Raw genomic sequence first — 22,957 nt, forward strand, 5'->3', positions numbered from 1 at the left:
ATTACTGGACTTAGACGATTAACATCCAGTTTTCTTACTACTGTGGAATTATGCACGTAAGAATAAATGAAAATGAAAATTTTAGCAACCGATTTTTCGAGAAAACACCTTCAAAAATTCAAGAATGTCTTCCACATTTTTTTTTAATTCCTTAGACTTACGAAAGAGATTCTTCGACAACTACATTGGAAATTTCTTGAACAAATGGAAATTGGGAAATTTTTGCAAATATGGAGTCCAACATTTCAAGAGTGTAACTTCTTTCGAAAATATTTAGTTCCTTCCGCTCTACCGTGTTGTGTAAATCGTGTCTCATTTCTCCCAGACAATGTACCAGATCTAAAAGGAAGTGTTGATAATTTTTATGACAGGATTGAAATACTTGAAAGCATTGTTTTCAAAAGCAGTGACGCCCTTACAAAATATTGGTACGGATATGTTTGCTTCTGTGATCGAAAGGTGGAAGCAGCACTTCGACGAGCACCTGAATGGCGAAGAGAATGTAGGCACGGAGGACCAAGGCAGCGGAGGAAATGACTATGTTGGTGCAGCAGAGGACGGGAACGAACCAACTCCCACGCTGAGGGAAGTTAAGGATGCCATCCACCAGCTCAAAAACAACATAGCGGCTGGTAAGGACGGTATCGCAGCAGAACTCATCAAGATGGGCCCGGAAAAGTTGGCCACCTGTCTGCACCAGTTAGTAGTCAAGATCTGGGAAACCGAACAGCTACCGGAGGAGTGGAAGGAAGGGATAATCTGTCCCATCCACAAGAAAGGCGACAAGTTAATGTGTGAGAACTTTCGAGCGATCACCGTTTTGAATGCCGCCTACAAAGTGCTATCCCAGATCATCTTCCGTCGTCTTTCACCTAAAGTAAATGAGTTCGTGGGAAGTTACCAAGCCGGTTTCATCGACGGCCGGTCGACAACGGACCAGATCTTCACCGTACGGCAAATCCTCCAGAAATGCCGTGAATACCAGGTCCCAACGCATCACCTGTTCATCGACTTCAAAGCGGCATACGACAGTATCGACCGCACAGAGCTATGGAAAATTATGGACGAGAACAGCTTTCCCGGGAAGCTGACTAGACTGATAAGAGCAACGATGGACGGTGTGCAGAACAGCGTAAGGATTTCGGGTGAGCTATCCAGTTCATTTGAATCTCGACGGGGACTACGACAAGGTGATGGACTTTCCTGCCTACTATTCAACATCGCCCTGGAAGGTGTTATGCGACGAGCCGGGCTCAACAGCCGGGGTACGATCTTCACGAAATCCAGCCACTTTGTCTGTTTTGCGGATGACATGGATATTATTGCCAGAATATTTGGAACGGTGGCAGAACAGTACACCCGCCTGAAACGTGAAGCAGCAAAGGTCGGACTGGTGGTGAATGCGGCTAAGACAAAGTACATGCTGGTAGGTGGGACTGAGCGAGACAGGACAAGCCTTGGCAGCAATGTTACGATAGACGGGGATACTTTCGAGGTGGTAGAAGAATTCGTCTACCTCGGTTCCTTGCTAACGGCTGACAATAACGTGAGCCGTGAAATACGAAGGCGCATCATCAGTGGAAGTCGTGCCTACTATGGGCTCCAGAAGAAACTGCGGTCAAAAAAGATTCACCCCCGCACCAAATGTACAATGTACAAGACGTTAATAAGACCGGTGGTTCTCTACGGACACGAGACATGGACGATGCTCGAGGAGGACCTGCAAGCACTCGGAGTTTTCGAGCGACGGGTGCTAAGGACGATCTTCGGCGGTGTGCAGGAGAACGGTGTGTGGCGGAGAAGGATGAACCACGAGCTCGCTGCACTTTACGGCGAACACAGTATCCAGAAAGTGGCCAAAGCTGGAAGGATACGGTGGGCAGGGCATGTTGCAAGAATGCCGGACAACAACCCTGCAAAGTTGGTGTTTGCTAACCATCCGGTTGGTACAAGAAGGCGTGGAGCGCAGAGAGCACGATGGGCGGACCAGGTGGAGCGTGATCTGGCGAGTGTTGGGCGTGACCGAGGATGGAGAGCTGCAGCTGCAAATCGAGTATTATGGCGGCAAATTGTTGATTCAGTATTATCATGAATTTGATGTGAACTAAATAAATGAATGAATGTTTGCTTCTGCAATTTCTTTGGAAGTTTCTTTGAAAAATGCTTTGTGTATTGCTTCGGTATGAACATATTTTGTGAATTCATTTGGTAGTACCTTTGGAATTTGTTCAGTTGTTTGTTTGACAATTTCCTAGGAAATTTCTACGGTAGTTCATTTTTAATTCCTCCGGTAATGTGTCTGTACATTTTCTCGTGTAGTTCTTCATAAATCTCTTGGGAAATTCTTAAAAACCGTATTTTATCCCATACATGCATTTATTTCTCAGTATCGAAAAGATAAGGATTTTTTCTTTCTATTATTTTGAAAGGTTGGAGGCGATACAGAATAGAACATTTGAAAAAAATAATCGGAAAAATTAAAAAAAAAGTGATTATCAAGGAAGTTTCCAAAAACTTGCTGAAGACATTCCCAGAGAAATTACCGTAGACTTTTTTTATTGGCAATTCTGAAAAATTCACAACGAAGTTTTCTAAGGAATCTTCACAGAAGGAATTCACTTAAAAAAACCGAAGGCATTTTTGAAGAAATGGCCGAAAAATTTATGAAATAAATTACTGAAGGAATTCCAAATGGAATGCCAAAGGAAATGCCGGGAAAAAGGTCATTGCCAAATATATTTCCAACAAAATAACCGAAAGAATTTCCAAATACTTGATAGAGAAATTCAAAAAAAAAAACTGCTAGATGGATTTGCGAAGAAACTTTCGAAAGAGTTTCCAAAGGAATTCCAACAAAAAAAAACTTTAAAATTCTTTGAATAATTGGTGTATAACTTCCAAACGAGTTATTGAAAAATCTGCTAACATAATTTCAATGTTGTTGCCGAATTCTGATTCCGTAAGACACGGCTGAAGCAGTTTCCGAAAAAATATATGGCCCGAGAAATTTCCAAAACAATTTCCGAAGAAGTTTGTAAAATTAAAACTTTTCAAAGGAAATACCGAATCAATTTCCTTTGAAATTTCTAAAATATCTTCCAATGGAGTACCTGAAAAAAATTATGAACCAAAGAAATTTTTAAAGAAATCGCAAAAAGTTTTTTAAAAGAAACTAACAAATTGCATAGGAATTAACAAAGCAACTCAGAAAGGAATGGTCGTCACTAATTCGTTCGAATTTTCAAAACATTTCCGAAATATGTTTTAGAGGTATTCCGGAACCACTAAAGGAAGAATTCATAAGAGAATTTTCGAAGGAATTCCCAAGAAAATGTGGAAGAAGTTCTCACAAGAATTGCAATATAAATTTAAAAAAATGTCTGTGCAGCAACCAGTCGATGTTAAACTGTGCTAAGGCAGAAATCTCTAAATGTATCAAAATTTCAGCAACAATGAGGAGGAGTTGTTTGGAATAATCTTAACATGTAATCTGAAAAAAGTCATTGCGTATCTCAAAGCACTGAAGATGTTGAATAACAAAGAAATAAAACCTTTTACTTAACATGCTTATAAAACTAAAGTACATGGTAGGTACCTACTGCGATCCAGCTAATTAATTAGGCGTATAATGGATAAATCCATTCTTCTCCGAATTCAAGTCGAAGCAATTGATTTTATATTAAATCTAATTATTTTGCGAACACGCTTCATCACAAACTTCCTTGAAAACGAGAAACTTTCGCAATCCCCCCGTCACGCATTACGCCTCATAAAATTACTTTTGAATAACACTCTCCAGGCTCATCATACATTCCCAGCGAAAGAACCCTCAACCTCCTCCCATCAGTCACCATGTATCTTTGCCTCAAAGCGAAAACTCTTGTCACCATGATTCACCCTTTTCGCAGCGCACACTACCGTCGAGTCGGTGACGACGTGTATCAAAATAAGGCAATTAATTTCTGATAACTCATTTAGGTTCTACTTCATCTCGACGGAGGAACTCCTATCCATTCTGGGAAGTAGCGAGCCCACGTGCGTGCAGGAACACATCATTAAGGTAAGACTACCGCCGCGCCGGGCGCCCTCAACTGAAAAGCAATTAATAGTCTTACACGGGAAGCTTCCTGAGAGCCGGTCGGAAGTTTTCCCCGGTTCTTCGTGCGATAGAGCGGGTCGGGCATGAAATTTACTGGCTTTTTTACGACTCGAACATTTCGACAAGAGTTCGTTGTTGCAGGCGGAAGGTCCGCGGGCGATGACCATCAGCCACGTTTTATCGACTGTCGAAGATGTTCGTCTTAGCTGAGATATTGGTTTCTCTCTCTCTCTCTCTCTCTCTCTTTTTCGCCCACCAGATGTTTGACAACATAAAATCTTTACGATTCGCCAAAGATCATTCCGATACGCCGATTGTCACCGCCATGATATCGGCCGAGGGCGAAGTTATGGAATTCCAGCAGCCCGGTGAGTATCCCCAGCGTCAGTTTGAACAGTGAAATTCGCGGCCACCGGGTAGGGTTCCCTGCTGCTGTGGAGGTGGATGCATATCTTCTGGAGTTCATCAGTTGGTAACCTTGTCCGGGTCAAAAGTTTGCGCATCTTGTTTTATGACATCACGTCCGGGCGCTCTATGGTGGCTGGCGGCTGCTGCGTGTGTATCAGTCCGATCCGACGGATGCCGCGTCTTCATTGGTTTCGATAGAGTGCAAAAAACGGGCAAACTTTATGTTTCAATTGCTTCGATAACGATCTTCGGAATGGCGACTTGTGCACGCTCAGTCGAATGTCAAAGAAGCATGGTGCACGGACGTGGCTGTTTGTATTGAGTCATGTTTCTTGTAGGTGGTTCTCAATGCTGGGGTGAAATTCCCAGAGGCATCTCCGATGAAAATCCTGACGAAATCACCGAAGGCATTCCTGGAATTGCGGAGAAATTCCTGGAGGAATCTCCGGAGGAATTCCTGGAGGAATCTCCGGAGGAATTCCTGGAGGAATCTCCGGAGGAATTCCTGGAGCAATCTCCGGAGGAATTCCTGGAGGAATATCCGAAGGAATTCCTGGAGGAATCTTCGGAGGAATTCCTGGAGGAATCTCCGGAGGAATTCCTGGAGGAATCTCCGGAGGAATTCCTGGAGGAATCTCCGGAGGAATTCCGAGAGCAATCTCCGGAGGAATTCCTGGAGGAATATCCGAAGGAATTCCTGGAGGAATCTTCGGAGGAATTCCTGGAGGAATCTCTGGAGGAATTCCTGGAGGAATCTCTGGAGAAATTCCTGAAGGAATCTCCGGAGGAATTCCTGGAGGAATCTCCAGAGGAATTCCTGGAGGTATTTCCGAAGGAATTCTGGAGGAATTTCCTAAGGAATACCTGGAGGAATTTCTGAAGGAATTCCTGGAGGAATTTCCGAAGGAATTCCTGGAGGAATTTCTGAAGGAACTCCTGGAGGAATTTCCGAAGGAATTAATGGAGGAATTTCCGGAGGAATTCCTGGAGGAATTTCCGGAGGAATTCCTGGAGGAATTTCCGAAGGAATTCCTGGAGGAATTTCCGAAGGAATTCCTGGAGGAATTTCCGAAGGAATTCCTGGAGGAATTTCCGAAGGAATTCCTGGAGGAATTTCCGAAGGAATTCCTGGAGGAATTTCCGAAGGAATTCCTGGAGGAATTTCCGAAGGAATTCCTGGAGGAATTTCCGAAGGAATTCCTGGAGGAATTTCCGAAGGAATTCCTGGAGGAATTTCCGAAGGAATTCCTGGAGGAATTTCCGAAGGAATTCCTGGAGGAATTTCCGAAGGAATTCCTGGAGGAATTTCCGAAGGAATTCCTGGAGGAATTTCCGAAGGAATTCCTGGAGGAATTTCCGAAGGAATTCCTGGAGGAATTTCCGAAGGAATTCCTGGAGGAATTTCCGAAGGAATTCCTGGAGGAATTTCCGAAGGAATTCCTGGAGGAATTTCCGAAGGAATTCCTGGAGGAATTTCCGAAGGAATTCCTGGAGGAATTTCCGAAGGAATTCCTGGAGGAATTTCCGAAGGAATTCCTGGAGGAATTTTCGAAGGAATTCCTGGAGGAATTTCCGAAGGAATTTCTGGAGGAATTTCCGAAGGAATTCCTGGAGGAATTTCCGAAGGAATTCCTGGAGGAATTTCCGAAGGAATTCCTGGAGGAATTTCCGAAGAAATTTCTGGAGGAATTTCCGAAGGAATTCCTGGAGGAATTTCCGAAGGAATTCCTGGAGGAATTTCCGAAGGAATTCCTGGAGGAATTTCCGAAGGAATCCCTGGAGGAATTTCCGAAGGAATTCCTGGAGGAATTTCCGAAGGAATTCCTGAAGGAATTTCCGAAGGAATTCCTGAAGGAATTTCCGAAGGAATTCCTGAAGGAATTTCCGAAGGAATTCCTGGAGGAATTTCCGAAGGAATTCCTGGAGGAATTTCCGAAGGAATTCCTGGAGGAATTTCCGAAGGAATTCCTGGAGGAATTTCCGAAGAAATTTCTGGAGGAATTTCCGAAGGAATTCCTGGAGGAATTTCCGAAGGAATTCCTGGAGGAATTTCCGAAGGAATTCCTGGAGGAATTTCCGAAGGAATTCCTGGAGGAATTTCCGAAGGAATTCCTGGAGGAATTTCCGAAGGAATTCCTGGAGGAATTTCCGAAGGAATTCCTGGAGGAATTTCCGAAGGAATTCCTGGAGGAATTTCCGAAGGAATTCCTGGAGGAATTTCCGAAGGAATTCCTGGAGGAATTTCCGAAGGAATTCCTGGAGGAATTTCCGAAGGAATTCCTGGAGGAATTTCCGAAGGAATTCCTGGAGGAATTTCCGAAGGAATTCCTGGAGGAATTTCCGAAGGAATTCCTGGAGGAATTTCCGAAGGAATTCCTGGAGGAATTTCCGAAGGAATTCCTGGAGGAATTTCCGAAGGAATTCCTGGAGGAATTTCCGAAGGAATTCCTGGAGGAATTTCCGAAGGAATTCCTGGAGGAATTTCCGAAGGAATTCCTGGAGAAATTTCCGAAGGAATTCCTGGAGGAATTTCCGAAGGAATTCCTGGAGGAATTTCCGAAGGAATTCCTGGAGGAATTTCCGAAGGAATTCCTGGAGGAATTTCCGAAGGAATTCCTGGAGGAATTTCCGAAGGAATTCCTGGAGGAATTTCCGAAGGAATTCCTGGAGGAATTTCCGAAGGAATTCCTGGAGGAATTTCCGAAGGAATTCCTGGAGGAATTTCCGAAGGAACTCCTGGAGGAATTTCCGAAGGAATTAATGGAGGAATTTCCGGAGGAATTCCTGGAGGAATTTCCAAAGGAATTAATGGAGGAATTTCCGGAGGAATTCCTGGAGGAATTTCCGGAGGAATTCCTGGAGGAATTTCCGAAGGAATTCCTGGAGGAATTTCCGAAGGAATTCCTGGAGGAATTTCCGAAGGAATTCCTGGAGGAATTTCCGAAGGAATTCCTGGAGGAATTTCCGAAGGAATTCCTGGAGGAATTTCCGAAGGAATTCCTGGAGGAATTTCCGAAGGAATTCCTGGAGGAATTTCCGAATTAATTCCTGGAGGAATTTCCGAAGGAATTCCTGGAGGAATTTCCGAAGGAATTCCTGGAGGAATTTCCGAAGGAATTCCTGGAGGAATTTCCGAAGGAATTCCTGGAGGAATTTCCGAAGGAATTCCTGGAGGAATTTCCGAAGGAATTCCTGGAGGAATTTCCGAAGGAATTCCTGGAGGAATTTCCGAAGGAATTCCTGGAGGAATTTCCGAAGGAATTCCTGGAGGAATTTCCGAAGGAATTCCTGGAGGAATTTCCGAAGGAATTCCTGGAGGAATTTCCGAAGGAATTCCTGGAGGAATTTCCGAAGGAATTCCTGGAGGAATTTCCGAAGGAATTCCTGGAGGAATTTCCGAAGGAATTCCTGGAGGAATTTCCGAAGGAATTCCTGGAGGAATTTCCGAAGGAATTCCTGGAGGAATTTCCGAAGGAATTCCTGGAGGAATTTCCGAAGGAATTCCTGGAGGAATTTCCGAAGGAATTCCTGGAGGAATTTCCGAAGGAATTCCTGGAGGAATTTGCGAAGGAATTCCTGGAGGAATTTGCGAAGGAATTCCTGGAGGAATTTCCGAAGGAATTCCTGGAGGAATTTCCGAAGGAATTCCTGGAGGAATTTCCGAAGGAATTCCTGGAGGAATTCCCGGAGAAATCTCCGCAGGGATTCCCGGGTGAATCTCCGCAGGGATTCCCGGATGAATCTCCGCAGGGATTCCCGGATGAATCTCCGAAGGGATTCCCGGAAGCATCTCCGCAGGGATTCCCGGAGGCATCTCTGAATATCTGGAGGAACGTCAACAGGAATTCGTGGAGCAGTCTTAAACAGTTCCTGGATGAACCATTGAGGAATTTCTGGATGAGTCGTGAATTTCCAAGTTCTAGTTGTTCTTAAGTAATCAGTTTAGGAACCCCTGGTCTGTACCACATCTACCTCCACCCATCAGCAGCCAAAGTCCGCGACCCTTCAAAGCACACGATATGATGTGGTGGGAAAAGTTTTAATGTCTTTCCATTCGTTGTGTAATTTCATACTTTATGACCACATACGAATGAACGGCGGCCGGAGCAGTTACGGTGAAGGAGCGCGTCGAGAGCTGGATGACCGATGTTCTGATCGAAATGCGGGCCACCAATCGCTACATCAGCAAGAAGGCCATCTTCGACTACGGCAAAGAGCGGGAACGACCCAGGTATGAAACTAGGTTGAGTGGAATCATTAGCAGTGGAATTGATGAGAGGGTGAATTATGGGGCACAAAGTTTGTTGAATGGGTGGCTACGGAAGTTTTCATCTTTGTGTTCCACAGACCGGATTGGATCATGCTGTACCAGGGCATGGTTTGTTTGGCCGCGAACCAGGTATGGTGGACCGCCGAAGTGGAAGAAGTGTTCTTCAAGGTTAAGAAAGGAAACAAACGAGCTATGAAAGAGTACTTGGAAGCTCAGAATCGCCAACTCGATGATCTAGTTGTAAAGGGTAAGAGTCTAGAGTCCGTAGTCTTGAATTAACGATGAAGACCTTATTTATATTTACAGTACGAGCTGACCTTTCTCCGAATGACCGATTGAAGTTCAAAACCATCGCCACAATTGATGTCCATGCCAGGGACATTATCGAAGGATTCGTGCGGGATAGTATCCTGGATGCTCAAGAGTTCGGATGGGAGAGCCAACTGAGGTACGATTTGCCATCTAATCTTTTAAGTGGTCATCATCCGCACTGTAACTCCTACAGCATACACAGAACTGGAATCGATAATCTTCCGAAAATCGGTTCTAATCTCATTTCTAACTTGAATTATTCAATCAGAATGCAAAATTCTGTCCAGTTTCCAATTTAGAAGGCCTTCTTCCTAATTGATTTTTGATAAAGTAAAATCCGGCCAGGCATATTGATAAGGCCAATATTGGCTATGCGACGTTTTGTCCGCCCACACTGCCCCACAAAATCCTTTCCCTAGGAACCTTTTCCAACCGAATACAAGTCCGACAAAAAACCAGGAAGGAAAAACGAAATATGCCAACCACAGAGTACTCAACTTGAGACCGACCGGGCCTTTTGCACACAGCTCCGAATGATTGGTTTCGTTTCATTATTCAACAGTTTTCATTAGTTTCCATCACTCTCGCATGCTGGGACCAGGCCAGGGCTCCATCAGCAGGACATGGAATGCCCTCTCTATATCTGATTCTGGTCCAGGAAAAAAAAAACGAGGCAAAAATAGAACAGATAGCCTCCGGTGAACCTTATCGCACACACATCCACACCCACACACACATACATCTCCGGAGGCGGTTGGTCGGAATGCCCAATTTTAGTAACCAATGCCAATCTGTAACAGTAACAGTGTATTGACTGGGGCTTGTAGCACAGCTTCCGCAGCGCCGAGGTAACACCAGATTCAATTTGCGAAATCAAAATCAGTTGCCTAAATAGAGCAACCTTCCTAGTCAGGTACGGTGTCGAAAGATGCTGGGGAAAGGACTCGCACAGGTGGGTGGGTGGTTGGTTGGCAGAGGAAGTACCTACTCTAGTCAGTGCCTAGTCCGTAGGTAGCAGCGCTCTAGTTCACTCATATTAGGTGTGCATGTCGAAGCGTCTTGCGGCGAAGGTGATTGGAGAAGATTAAACCATTGAACATGCAGTTTGATACCATTTGCTGTCTGGTTAGGTCTTGGGGTTTTTTTGGGGAGGGATGAAATTTGTCGAAAAGGTTACGGTTGCAGTGATGTTTACAGGATGACTAATAAGGATATTGATTTAATCATGGAATATGTTGAGCTCTAAGGATTTCTCTGAAGCTTTTCTTCACTTGAACTGTACACTTAAAAGAACCCACAACGAATATTTAGAGCAATTCTTAAAAAAAATCTTGAAAAATGGTTGTAGGAATTACTGAAGTCATTTCTCCCTGGCCAAGTTCGCAGGGGTTGACGGTATTAAAGTGAAGGAGTTTCATTTTGATTATTGTAATGTATGTTTAGTGAAACATATCACCTTTTTAACACTTTAATGCGCCTCCAACGGTTCATCACGAACCGGCTGCTGCAGATGGAGTATGGCTGATCATATGCATCAGACATGCTCGATAAACACGGAGGAACCGCCGGGGCTCACTAGAGTCTATTCCCAAGCAATAATTCCAAGTCGGTTGGATTTGAGAAGGTTTTGATGATCGTTACAAATCCTAATAAAGATATTATAGGATTTTTGACCGATTTTGGAACCTTGTACAGCCAGCTGACTTCAAAATGTTGTTTGGGCTCTATTTCCCACGTTTCTCGGTTGATTTTGATTAGTAATTTATTAATGTCATAGTCGCTTTTTCGAATTTTTACAATGTTGGTCATATTTTCTTTAAATACAGCAATTAAAATCGACCGAAGAATTAATAGTGGGAAGGAGATTTGCAGCACTTAATTGTGCTGATAGATTCGAAGCTAACGTGCGAACACTTGAACGCATTGTTGACGTCAATGCGTTCGACGTGACATTTTGGACAAAAACTGACTGCTTTTTATTAACTAAACAACGTTACTTGTGTATGACTAGGTTGACATTTCTAGGCTACGCTTGAGAAAATGACATGATTTATCTAGGTAGGACCGATAGGACAATTGAACGAATTTGAACATTTTTAATAGTATTTGTAGGGGGATGAATACATAATAGTTCACAAGCAATCTTTATTATTTTAAAATTTTATTGCAATGAACTGACCAACTTGACGTATTTTTGTTTATCTCTTAGATGATATTTTGACACCAACAGAAAAAATATCAGAAGTTCAGTTACATGTTTCTGTGGGTTTTGGACCGATGACTTTTTAAGGACACAAGAGATGAACACAGAGAAGTAGAAAACGATCAGCGAAATCAAGAAAACGATTTGACACATGATCGACTATATTTTAACATACAGGGTTCGATTAATTCGATGAAAAAAAAACAAATATACGACAACTGACTTAACGAAAAGAAAACATATTGAACCATATCACAAAATCAAACAAGAAGACAAACACAAACGGTGTGACCATAACACTACATAGGCAAATCCTGACTGACTGACCAATTGAAAACTTTCCATCCTTTTACCGTAACTTTCTGAGTCAGTAGGCAACAGTGTCTTAATGGATATCATTTTCCGCGTACGGCTGGCAAACTGCTTCTGAAAGATTACGTACTCTTTCCTATCTTCAGGTCTAGTGTAGAGGTTTCATCTCTATTCAGAGTGCAGCTAGAAACCTAGCAAAAAAAAAAAAAAGGAATTACTGAAGTCATTTCTGAATAAACTATTGGACTAACTTCAGTAGGAATTCTTAAAAATAACACCTAGTGCATTTTCTGAAAATTGTTAAAAAAACTTCTGAAGAAGTTGCTTGTAAAAATTGTGGTAAAATTCCTTGCGAAAATTCTAAATGAGTTTCTGGATAAGTTCTTTAAGATCATGGCGAAGGGTCAACTAACGCTCTAGGGTACTTAGGGAATAATACGGTCGATTGAAGGAAAAACGTCATTGTCCCATACAAACTTTGAAGGGCTTGTGCAGTCTTAATTTTCAACCAAATGAGCTCAAATTCTGGGAGAAGGCAAAGAATCGAATCGAAAAAGCGGTGTGAAGCAAAAACGATTTTTAGAACCACGCTAAAAGTTACCATCTGATAGGCCTGGTGAGTCCCTGCCTAGGGCACCAGCCTCAAAGATGATCGTTCATTTCACACATATTTCATTCTCGGAAAATGTTTCTTCTGGCTTACAAAAAAAATGATTCAGGTGATCTCTTTGGAGTTTATTTTCGAAATCTGAAAAAAAATCATCAAAGTACTCTTTTAGAAGCTTCATACCTTTGGGGGCCACACTTTTAGCTCAGTTTTTATAAACATCCTCATAAATTTGTTTGATGGTTTCATCAATCATTACAAAAAAAGATTCAAGTATAGATAATTCAACAATTTAACTATGAGGTTTCCTATATTATCCCACAATTAGTTATTCTCAATTTAAAAAAAAAAACTGAAAACTCTCTCCCATCATTCCCATAAGCAGTCATAATGAACTACTTTAATTCTTTTCGGGCATTAATTCTGTTTAACATCTTGAAAACTTTAGAATCAAACTTTGATTAAAACGTTGGTTTTTTTTTAAATACTGTTTCCCATGGTTATAATAAGAAAAATGTTTAGAAGAATTTTCATTTACGAAATAAAACTTGACTTTTCAAAAACTAATAAAACAGAGGAAATTACGGGAGGATTGTTTATATGCTGAATTGAGAATAATCAAATCCAAATATTTCATAAAGATTTCAAGCAAGTAGATCTAAACCTGTTTTGTACGGCGAAAAGAAGTGCGATTATGTGAATATCGCATTTCATTTGTTTATTTTGATTCTTGATCATCCCTACACTTTAAAGTTAAAGTGAACGAATCTTGTAGTAAATGATAGCTGAAGAAAAACTCCAGTTCTAGAAATTTCAGGAGAAATTTTTGACGAGATCTCCTGGAAAAAATCTTCACGGAATTTCTGAAACTGGAAAACTATTTTAAACTGCTCAAGTTGAAGTTTCTAGGAGAATCATTTGAGAATTTCCTGAGTGAAGCGAAAAAAAAACTCCAAACTTAATTCTGATTTCAACTTCAACTGGTATGTTTAGCGAATGTTATTGAAAAACCAACAATTGCTAGAAAACATAGGGCGCCGGCCTCTTGGGCAGTGGCTGGAATTATTGACACTTTTCTGCCATAACTCAGTCAATTAAAAAGCAATTGACGTAACTCACCGCGTACAAAAAATCAAGTAAATTGGTTCAAAATTGACTGAGTTATAGTGGAAAAGTGCCCAAAGTAGAAGCCCTACTGAGATGGTTCCACTTCCTTAGGTTTGCCGTTTCTTTCCACCGTTTTCCTTCAGATATTAGTTTGCTCAGTAATAAATCTGTTAAGAATATCAAATTGGTTTCATTTGATTAAAACTTACATTGAAATTTGGAGGACCCTGCAGGAGTTTCTTCTGAAATTCTTCCAGCAATTCCTTCTGGGATTCCCATTTTTAGGAATTCCTTTTTGAATTCATTCAGCACTTCCTTCTGGGTTTTCTTCAAGAATTCCCTTTAGGATTTCATTTGAGAATTCCCTCTTTTTGCATTCCTTCAGAGATCCATTCAAGAATTCTTTCCGGAGTTATTTCTGAAATTCCTCCAAAAGTTCCTTCTAAGATTTCTGCAGGAGTTTTTTTTTGCAGGTTGACCTATGAGTTAATCCATAATTTCCTTCAGGAGTTCTTTCAAGGTTATCTTCTCCTCTTTTCCCCCAGCAGTTTCTTCGGACATCTCTCTAGGAATTTCAACCGGCAATTGTTTTGAGATGAGAACTACTTCATCGGTTTCCAAAAGAAGTTTCTTCCAGGATTCCTCCAGGAGTTCCTTATGGGTTTCCTTCAGCATTTCACTCTGATATTCATTTCATTCAGAGATTTCCGCAAGAATTTTTTCCGCCATTCTTTGAAAACTCTCGAGGAGCTGCTCCTGGTACTCTTCAAGGAGTTCTTTTCGGATTCCTTTTGGAATACCCTCTTGGACACTTCTAGGAGTTTCTTTTGGGATTCCTCGAGGACTTTCTTCTGGGATTTTTCCGATATTTTCCGCAGGACTCCCCCAGGAACTTCTTCCGGCATCACTCCATTCACTTCTACCAGGATTCTTCCAGGATCTCTTAGAATTTCGCTATCAATCCCTTCCCTCCCACAGTTCCTTCTGGAATTCCTCCAGAATTTTTGGGAATTTCTGGAAAAATTTATGTAAGAATTTCTTGAAAGGCTCGTGTTAAGATTTCTAGAAACAAGCCTGAAGAAATTTCAAAACCAAAGTCTTGAAAAAGCTTCTTGAATAGTTCCTGCTTGAATGCCTGCTTGAATTCCTGTATGAATCCCGAAAGAAGTTGCTGAATATTTAAAATTTGTAACGAAGTTACTGGCATAGACTATTAAGAAATTCTTAGGTGAACGTCTAGTTGCATTCCTGGACAAAATCTTGAACTTAATCCAGTATAAGTTGCTGGGTTAATTTCTGAAGAAATTCCTGGAGGATTGAAAATTTTGGAAAAGCTTCTGGAGAAAATGTTTGAGGAATTTTATGAAATACAATTCAATTCCGTTTTAAATTTATATAGAAAAAATCCTGGAGAATTTTTGGACGTCTTTCTCACGAAATTCCTGAAAAATAGCAGTAGGAACTACCCAGCCAACACAGAGTCTTATATGATGTTGAACAGGATGCTAAAGTGGAGGCCATATGCGTAGCTGGTTCCATTTGACTGCGTGTAAAGTGTGCGTATATCGCCTCCACTTTTGCATCCTATGCAACAGCATATGCGATCGTGTGTTGACTGGGCATAGGAAAACTAACTGGCAAGATTTTGATCAAATTCGCGGTGAAATTGCTGGAGAAATTCTTCATATTTTTGCATAAATAGTTGAATGAATTTCTGGAGAAAAAATACAAAAATTTGGAAGGTTTTACTGAAGTCTTTATGAATAAGTTCCTTGAATTCCAGTATGAATATATGAAGAAACTCCTGCATAAATTTCGGTATAAAAATTTGGATAAATTCTTTGAAAATTGCAGTCATCCTTAAGAAATTGGAAATTGAATTCCGAAAACTCTTGAAACGGTTGAAATTCAAGAATCCGAAGAAAAAGTTGAATGCCCAGGCGAAATATCTGTATGAATTATAAAAGAATTTGCTAAAAATCTTAAACTTCTCACTAAGTTACTGGAAAAGGGCTTTGAGAAAATTTTCGGTCAATGTCTACTTGCATTCTACTTGGACAAATTCTGTAATTAAAGCCAGTATTAGATCCTGGATGAATTCCTGAAAAACATTCCAAATTTTCGAAAAATTTTCTGGAAATTCTCTAAAGGTTTTAAGGATTTTTTGGTAAAATGCCTGGAAATATAAAAATATAAAAAATATATTCTGATGAAACTCTTGCAGAACATCAGTAGGAATGCTTGGAAATCTATCTGACTAGTTTTTGATAACATTCCAGGCAAAATCGCTGGAGAATTTCTGCGAAACATTCCTACATGAATAAAAGAATTATTTTTATATTTTTTACAATATTTTAGGAGGTTTCACTGAAGTCCTTATAGATGAGCTCCTGATCAAATTTGTAAAAATTGTTTGAGTATCCTTGAAAAATTCGTGTATACATTCCGGAATGTTTTTTTTTTTTCTGAACGAATTCCGGAGGGAAATTATGTGCACTTAAATTGGCAAATGAATTCCTAAATAAATCTATGAGAAAGTTTCTGAACATGCTTTTAAATGCTATCAGGAATTTCTTGATAAATTTCAGTTATAGTTTTGAAAAAGAATTTTGAAGAATTCCTTTTGAACTTCATAACATCATTCGTGATTTTTTGGAGAAATTTTTGAAAAAGATCACCGTACACGAATTTAAAAAAAAATGTCATAGGAATTTCTGATAAAAAAAACTGTAATGCTGAATTTCAAAAAAACTCATTGGCATTTTTGATAAAAAAAAAACTAAAAAGCGAGATTGCTGTACGAATTAAAAATTTCTGTGGGAATTGCAGGTTAATTGTTTGGATAAATTCAGGAATAGTGTGCTAAAGTTTTACTCAAAAGCCCTAGCGAAATTACTAGAGTAGGTCCTTTAGCAGTTCTTGACGTTTGGTAAAAATTCCTGGAGAAAATCCTGGAGCAGTATAAATTGCTTAATAAGTTTCTGAAGAGTTTGCGGTTCTAATTCCATGGCGACTCTCTAAAGAAATTCCTGAAGAATTTCCTGTTAGAATTCTTAGATCAGCACCCGTGTTATTTGTGAAAAAGTTCCTGAAACTTTTTGATGAAATTTCTGATATGTACAAAAACACCTGGAATAATTGGTGAGGGATTCCCTGTAAAAATAACTGAAAAACTTTCCTGGAACATTCCTAGCTAATAGCTGGATGAATATCTGGAACAACTTTTAGGAAAATCCTACATTACTAGAGAGTTTCCCAAAATTCTCTTGGTAAAATTTTAGTATGGATTCCTGAAAAAACACCAGCAGAAATGCCTTCTCATTTCTGGTGCATTATTTGAAGAATTCCTGCAGGTATTCCCGTTTTTTTATAGAAGTTTTCAAATGGAACTCTGAGCTAATCTAATAAAATAACAACATTTACCCTAGTTTTTGTTGAAGTTGCTGAAGAATTCAATCAGAAATTCATAGCCTCATTCCTTGAAAACTCCTGCATATACTTGTTTATCCTGGATTATATCTGGGTGAATTCTTGCATGAATTCCTGAATGCATTGTTTTCTCTCTCGTTTGTCGGGTGAAGATCACTGCGTCCAGATTTTAGAACTATTGTGATATACCCTTTTGCTGTGAGGTACGCAAGTTATCTCAGTAACATGTTTGTCACTGAGATATGCATTGCTTTAGAATTTCGTGAAGAGTTGCTGGAAAACTTTATGAAAAAATCTGGAGGAGCTTCAAGGAACCCTACAAGATTTTTTTGAGAAATATTATTGTATTTCTGATGCACTTCCTGGAAAAATATTCATATAAAAAATTAAGTTCTATTTTCTAAGTTTTATTTGGAATTTCTCAAATAAATACTGATGCGATTTTTGAAACCATTTCTTACGGAATTCGCAAAAGAGTTCCAAAAATGCAATATAAGGAAAATCTGGAAACATGCCAGTGTTTTTTTTTTTTTTTTTGAAAATACTTTCATGTATTTCCTATGGAAATAGATGAAAATGTTCCAGAAAAATGCTTTATGAATTATTTCGATGCATCTCTGAAGAATTTGCTGAAAAATTACCTGGATAAATTTCAAAACTAATTCCTAGAAGTATTCCAGGAAAATTTCTTGATGAATTTCTGAACGAATCGCTAAACTTCCTGAGTAAAAACCTGTACAAAATATGGAGAAACAAAAAATGACAATTAAAAGAAAGTTTCAAAATATATCTAATGATTTTGTTTTCAATTCCTGAAACATTTTTGAGAGAACTTGAAACAATATTGGAAAAATTTCTGATAAAATTCTAAACTTCTCTAACAATTACTAATAGAATTTTGGAAAATGTGTGAGAAATTTCTTGACAATGCCGGTAGCATCGCCGAATTCAGACTTGTTAAAAAAAACTGGGAAATTTTAGAAAAAGAATCATGTAGAAGTATTTTCGAAATGTCTGCATTGTACTTGCTAAAGAAGTGTGTGCGGAACTGCTGAGGAAATTTGTAAATGCAAAAAATTATCCAGAAAATATTCCTGTAGAAATTCCTTATGGAAATTTTGGAGAGCCCTGAAAAAATTTGTTTAAAATTTCTTTGATATACCTGGTCAAATTTCTGGAAGCAGTTTCTGGAAGAGATCTTGGAGAAACTTGCTAATGAAATTTCTGGAAACAATACTTTAGAATTCCTGTTGAAATCGTTGGAAGAAATTTCGGAAAAATATAAAAAGGTTTACATACTGAGAAACTTCTGGACAAAGCCATGGATTGTTTTTGGAGAAATTCCTTAAGAAATATTTGGAATACACAATGAAGCTCAAGATGAATTGTTTTTATATTTTTTATTATTTTCAATTATATCTTTAGCCTTCCTTTTGCATCACGTTGGCAGCAGCTCGCTGACGTAGTGTACGTTTTGGGTCAAATATGACCCCAATATCAAAAGGAGGGTTATGTTAGTTCTTCACTTCTCGTGGAATTGTTGGAAAAAATCTTGATTAATTTCAGAAGGACCGACTTTGAAGAAAATTCCGGAGAATTTATTGGAAAAATTTCCAAACAAATTTCAAAATTTCATTTATAATTTTGTGCGGATTACTGTAGCAAATGCTGGTGGATTTTCTGAAGAAATTATTCAAGATTTTATTGAAAAAATGAATAAATGAAAAATAATATAAACAAATCCTTGACAAACTTTAAAAAAATAGAAAATCCTGGTCGATTTTCGAAAAAGGAACTTCTGAAGAAAAAACATCAAAAATCTCTGCTAAAATTCCAATGATATTTCTGAAACAAGTTTTGAAAACCCCCACACGGTTCAAAATCAGAAATATTTTTGAAAAAAAATCTGAAAAAAAAATCCTAAAGAACCGCCGGAGTAGCTTTTGAAAAGAAATCTGGAAAATCCTGAAAACAAATCAATCGAATTTCCAACTAAAATTCCTTATCAATTTACATAAGCTTCGATTCGCCAATTTATTGCGAACTTTTCACTATTTTACAGATTTTATCAAAAAGGTCCAATTGTTTCTCAGATATGTAAATTTTCAGACCGCCTTTAATAACATTTAACAAGGTCCATTTTTGTTTTTAATTCGATGTAACTTGAGCATGGTTAAATGTAGGAAAAAAGTTGCATTGTTTTTTTTTCGTTGTAACTTGTATGTAGAATCTTCTTTTGATATAAAAAATCCCAAAAATTGTTAACAATTATAAAATTTTCAAAACCGATGAAAAACAAAAATTTGAGAAAATAACAATGAGAAACATTTGACCATCCTGGGCAATTTGGCAAATTTTAGGGCTGAAAGTCAGTGTTCCACAGAAAAATAATAGAAAAAAAAACCGAAGGATAAGGATAAACATCTTTGAAGACTCATTTCAATTCAACGAACCGTTTTTCAGATTTATTTTTTTTAAGGAAAAAATAGTTTTTGAATAAATTTGCAATTATGTGAAACACTTTCAGATAGAGACTCATCAATGAGTAGAATTCATTTAAATTGAAAAATGTCGCGTCTATGCGATTTGTGCGTTGAACTGAAAATGCTCTTCTGTTGAAAGTTTTAGGGAAATTCTTGAAGAGATTCCTGAAGGTGTGTCTTTATAAGCACGATTCCTTTCAATATCGCAGAAAAGTCGCGGCAGCTCAAGTTTTGGTTGCACAGAATTCACTTTAACTTACTACTAACATTGTGTTAGAAGTAAGTCCTTGTGACTTCTGTGCAACAAAAACTTGCATTGACGAAACATTCATGTGACATGCATGCTACTTGAGCTGGGCTAGTTCTTCTCGAAACCCACGGTAGACTAGGACCCAAGTAACCAGAAGTACGGATAAGAGGGTACTTTATAAGCTAAGCAGTTTGTTAGAGGATGCTCTTCATAGAAGGCAGCTTTATTTTTAAGTAATTTTGGAACTTGAAAGTTCACATAAGGAAGCTTGTTAGGCTTCTAAGCAGCTTCTTATGGAACTTTCACAAAATCATTGTATAAACAAAAATGTACTTAGCAGATTCATTACAGGTTGCACTTGTAGCGATTAGCACTTGTATTGCGTGAAACATGACCAACCTTACTGTACATGATACACTCCTGGAGTAGATTTGAACCAGGTCCTTGTGCGTGATAACCTGCTGCCATACCGCTGCGCTGCTGCAGATTCTTGTCATGATAAAGTTAATTGCGTTACTACACAAGTGTGAAAACCTAGGCGTCAACAAAGCATTGATTCAAGTCAGATTTCATCCACTATGTACTTCATCACAATTGTGGTGTTGGGGTAGAGTGTAGGGCTCTCCGGTTCGAATCCGGTGGGCGTTCAATACATAATTTGGTAAATTCAATTCTAGTTCCCAAGAAAATTTTCTTAAAAAGTTGTTTTTGCTAAAATAAAAAAAATCATTAGCACAACAAGTTACTGCAATGAACTCCTATGAACTTGAAAGTTCCGACAAAGATCCGAGTAGTAATCTTATTCAGCTTTCAAGCTGCTTAAGAGGCAAACAATGAGCCTTACTCGAACTTCTGTGCGAAGTTCCAGCAATGCTCATTGGTAGCCTCTTAAGCAGCCAGAATCTCTAAACTTCAATCTCAAACACGCCACTGAAGCCTCCTTATTGTATCGAATATAACAGATAGGAGCTCAGATTGCACAAATCCTTTGTACATACATACAGCTCGTTTTGAACCAAAAAGTCAACCAAACCTCGTATAACCAGCTCGACATTTGGCACTCTTTTCCCTCCTCACTATCCGAAGTGTCAATGAACAACTTTTAGCTATTTTGAGGAATAACTACTATCTCTCCAGCAGCAGCTCCGTTCCAATGGTCCAGTCAGGCTTCCATCTGGACAAAGTTTTGCATTTCAAATCTATCCCTCCTCCCTCCCACCATCGTTTTGCCACCCATAAAACCAATTGTTTCCCATTTGAATTACAGATTCTACTGGCTTCGAGAAATGGACAACCTGTTTGTGGTTCAGTGCACAGGTGAGAGCTCTCCGTCGTCGTCTCCTAAAACAAGTACTGTGATAATTGTTGAAACCTTACCCGAAAATCAATGCCTTCTGCTATCCAGCAGCCGACCATGTTGTACCCATATGATGCAAGTAGTTAGGAATCCGTACTAATTACATTTTCTCTTACTCTTACCATTCACATGCCGGCTGGACCGTCTGGACCTGGCTGGAATCGGAATCGGAATCGTACCCGGGAAACCATGTGGTTTCACTTCATCGGTCTTGTTCCTCTTGAAAACCACAACCGCCACCATAACCCCGTGTTCCAATATGGAATGGAACACACTAGGAAAATTCGATTACGGATACGAGTACATGGGCCTCAATGGGCGTCTTGTGATTACACCGCTAACGGATCGCATCTACCTAACAATAACCCAGGCCTTGACGATGAAACTGGGCGCTGCACCAGCTGGTAAGTTTCGAACCAAGAACCGAGAAGGTCTACCTACAGTTGCAAAATAGGGAAAGTTAATGGAGCCACGACGGTGCTGCATGGCTGTTCGGGTACATGTGTTCTAAGCTGGTCATTCTTTCGCCTAAATTCCAAAGCCAGGAACCTGACAGTTATTGCACGCGCAAAGAACGGACATCTGCAGCTGGCCAAGCCAGCCGATCCATTCAGTTTTCCACTATCCCGCCCCATTCTGGCAACTATCCACCATTCAAATAGTGTAAACATCATCTCTCAAAACCACCAAACAGCCTCACCCCTCCCCTAGTGGGCTGGACACCGATATCGTACCGGTTGATAGTTGATGTACCGCGGCCGTGGCATCAATGACCGGTCCGGTCCGCCCAATGCTGTGTAGCTGTGTTGTCCGTCGTCGCTTCTAACCTAGTTTTTTTTTTGTTCAATCGTTTCTCTTCTGTCGTTCGGCTATTTACAGGTCCCGCCGGTACAGGTAAAACGGAAACCACCAAGGATTTGGCTAAAGCGATGGCTCTGCTCTGCGTGGTGACCAACTGCGGCGAGGGAATGGATTTTCGCGCCGTCGGTACCGTGTTATCAGGTATGTTGTTGATATGCTGCAATTTTGGGGATGGTTTTTGTTTGGGTCTGTTGAACGCGTTTTCAAACTACACAGCCCCATTGTCAGTGTCCGTTCAATGGAATGGAGTAGATCAGTGGTCATATTATGTTTCGCGTAAATTCAAGCGATATTTAACACGTTGTTTTTTAACAACTGACAGATTTCGAAGAGGTTTTGGATGTTTTGAACTACACGTATAGATTGCAACCATAAATCATTTCTGTGTGAAAACATTTGTGCTTTAATTGGGCATTGATGTCCGTAACTGGACACAATTGAACACCAATTTTGAACATTGAAATCCACTTGGGTTTCAAGAGCTTTTCAGTAGATATATACTTGATATCATCTTAAACCTTGAAACACCTTGAATCCAATCTGAGAAGCTCATGAAACTTGAAACATGAAACCCTCGAAAGCCCTTCCTGCATTCAGCGAAAACCCCTTAGGCCCCTTTTAAATCGCCCTGAAAAGCCTTGGCATGCCTCGAAACTTCTATCAAACATCCATGAATTACCCTTAGAAGCTTCAAGGAACCCCTCAGGAACCCCTCAGGAACCCTTCTGAAACCCTTCTAAAACTCCCACGAAACTAGAAAATCTGATAAATTTGTAGCAAAATATAAGAATGAACAATTAGCGAGAATCGATCAACATGAGGAGGAACTAGCTTAAGGAAGCGCTAAACATTTGGGTTCCAGACTTCCGGGGCCTCAGAGACCATTGAAGACTCACCGCAATCCAAGTACATATCCCCGGTCGGTCTCCAGGATCTAACCTCAAGAACAATTTGGATGGCCTAGGATATCCCGACTGATCTGATACTGTCTATTGATCTTTCAGAAGGCTTACTGGACATGATAGATTACAAATTGTGGCTTCGTATAATGAAAGAAGTTACCGTTACACCCGTAGACTTTAGTGTCTAAACTCAAGAACAGTTTGGATGACCTAGGATATCCCTAGGTCATCTGATTCTGTTTATTGAACTTTCAGAAAACTTCCTGGACATAGCTTTGTCTATATATATAAAAATGAGTTTGACTTCCCTTTGAGGCAACAAAAGTCACGAACGGCTGAACCGATCAGAATGAATCT

General features: G+C 39.8%; 1 protein-coding gene across 1 annotated transcript in view; it reads left to right on the forward strand.

Annotated features, from left to right (window-relative positions):
* The window catches only part of LOC109398557 (dynein axonemal heavy chain 10), a 341,003-nt gene that overhangs the window by 195,513 nt on the left and 122,533 nt on the right, over positions 1-22,957 (forward strand). Inside the window, 8 exon segments of the mRNA XM_062847206.1 lie at positions 3,979-4,060; positions 4,359-4,467; positions 8,618-8,738; positions 8,855-9,024; positions 9,084-9,225; positions 20,748-20,797; positions 21,116-21,241; positions 21,717-21,839. Coding sequence (XP_062703190.1) covers positions 3,979-4,060; positions 4,359-4,467; positions 8,618-8,738; positions 8,855-9,024; positions 9,084-9,225; positions 20,748-20,797; positions 21,116-21,241; positions 21,717-21,839 — 923 coding nt within the window.

The sequence above is a fragment of the Aedes albopictus genome, chromosome 1 (genome assembly GCF_035046485.1).
Source record: "Aedes albopictus strain Foshan chromosome 1, AalbF5, whole genome shotgun sequence".
NCBI classification, from domain to species: domain Eukaryota; kingdom Metazoa; phylum Arthropoda; class Insecta; order Diptera; family Culicidae; genus Aedes; species Aedes albopictus.